We start from the raw sequence: 2,147 nt of genomic DNA, 5'->3' as shown, positions 1-2,147 counted from the left end.
AAACACTGAATTTGTCAAAAAGGAAGCCTATTAAGTATGTATGTTGTTGTTAGAATAATAAAAAATACATAACACAGACAGAGAATTGTATAAAAAGTTCCTAAAAATATTTAAAAAAAATATCTCTGATGCTATATTCACAGGAAATTCTGCTCAAAACTCATCCAAATCGCTTGTTTTACACAATCTTCCTGCAGTTATTGTGTTCACTATTTGGGTTCATTGTACAGTTTATCTGTACGGTTATTGTTGAATATAATTTGAAATATCTATAAAATATGTTACTTAGTCAGGGGTCGTTAGTTTAGTCAATAATAGAATAGGGCTCCCTTAAGGAAAAAAGTTGGGAATCACTGACATAGAACGTCGAACAAGCAAAGACAAAAGTAGATAGCGCCGTCTGTTTAAAAAGAGTATCACAATAAATTTTTCATCTGACCAATTTTAATCTTCACATATTTGCATCACGATTTAACTGTCTTTAACTGATACATCGTTACATTCCTAGTTAGGGTCCATTATTAATAACTTAATAAAAAGCTCTAATAAACCCACTGTCAGACAATATTACCAGCCAATACAACTGTCTTTTCCCCCGGTGCAAATTGCAAAAACAAACTGTGATTTACAATACCGTGGCAAGCAGCATAGAGAAGAAGCAATTCTCGGGATTGTCAGCTAGAACTGGTTGACAATGTATTAAATTATTTAAAATGTTAAACAGTATATTATGGTCTCAAAAATCCCATATCAGTCGGGCTATATTTTGCACAATCCACAGATCACATTGTCAACAGTGTTTAATGTGACGATGTCCTCTGTGGAAAGTAGTACCACTGAGAACTGCAAGGTATTTTCTTTAGGGCAATAATAAAACATGCAGCAGGAAGAGCAGGTTCCCTGTAGTGCCCATTTTTTTATTATAGAATTTGTTTGAAATGGGCTTTGGCCTCTGAGGGAAAGAGAATACTGGAATTTTTATTCTTATTTAATGCACAAAGAGAGTCCAGCATAAAAATACGGAGTCATTGCAATAAAATAGTGCAAGCCAGTATTAAGATAGGGCCATGCTATTTGCTTCAATTAATTAACTGCTGGATTATAGAATATCACCTGCTGTGTCCCCCAGACAAAGTCCCAATCAATGTTTAAGTCAATCTCAACCTTCAGGACTGTTCTCTCAGAATTCCAATAAGGCACACACATTATTATTCATCGCAAATGACGGAGAACATTAGAATGAACCAGAGCGCTTCTTTTAAAGTGATCAGCATCATTGTTCTTCATCTACAACAATGACACCCATTCACACATTAATTTGTCGCAGCTCTGCGGTATCCAATAAGCACACAATGAATAGATTCCCCACACTGAGACAATAACAGCAATACGATTAATTGAATAATTCCTTTGTTCCGCGTACACAGGCTCCTCCGCCGCTCGGTTCTCTCGCTCACTTCCGCTTGCAGGGCTGTCATGTTGGATTGCATCACTAGTGTACAGGTGTTAATGTGTTATTGTGTTTTGAGAGATGATCATGAAGGAGTGTTCTAGCCACGTGGAAAGTTGCTCAAAGTTTTCACTGTCTGGGCTTCACAGAGGCATATTTTCACCTGTGTGTGGTTAGAACACGAGAAGTTCTTCTTGCCGACATTTCTCTGATTTCTCAGACAGGTGTAACACCCTGTTACTCTCCACAAAACCACATTATTCTAGATGAACTGTATCCTAATTTGGGCTGAAATCTGGATGCTCTTTGTTTAGTGCAGCTTTACCTCAGTTGCTCTGGTGGAGGAGGGTGCCCCCTGGTGTTTAAAATGGGTGGCGTGTGGTGTACACTGCAGCACTTACCCAGCCAGCATTTCAAAGATGAGGATCCCCAGAGCCCACCAGTCCACCGCTCGGCCGTGACCTTTGCTTTGGATGACTTCGGGGGCCAGGTACTCAGGAGTGCCACACAGAGTCCAGGTCCTGATTGGACAGAGAGGGACAGTAGGTGTGGAAACAAGTAAAGCAAAGGTTAAAAGTCGTGCTCACATTTATTTGGCAAGCATGTGTGGAAAACACTGCCAGGAATTTGTGCAATTATCTTTAAAGTCCCTCTTCTTCTTGTTCCTACAGAACTTCACTGTGTAGAATGATGTATG

At 39.2% G+C, this 2,147-nt stretch overlaps 1 protein-coding gene across 1 annotated transcript in view; it reads right to left on the bottom strand.

The window, feature by feature from the left end:
- prkx (protein kinase X-linked) overlaps positions 1 to 2,147 on the bottom strand; it is a 36,831-nt gene that overhangs the window by 15,884 nt on the left and 18,800 nt on the right. Inside the window, exon 4 of the mRNA XM_035677637.1 lies at positions 1,852 to 1,971. Within this exon, the coding sequence (XP_035533530.1) occupies positions 1,852 to 1,971 (120 nt within the window). The remainder of the gene's footprint in view (positions 1 to 1,851; positions 1,972 to 2,147) is intronic.

The sequence above is a fragment of the Morone saxatilis genome, unplaced genomic scaffold (assembly GCF_004916995.1).
Source record: "Morone saxatilis isolate NCDOM2014 unplaced genomic scaffold, NCSU_SB_2.0 Contig6, whole genome shotgun sequence".
Classification (NCBI taxonomy): domain Eukaryota; kingdom Metazoa; phylum Chordata; class Actinopteri; family Moronidae; genus Morone; species Morone saxatilis.
Note: the sequence above shows the minus strand (reverse complement) of the source record. Positions and strands in the feature narration are given on the sequence as shown.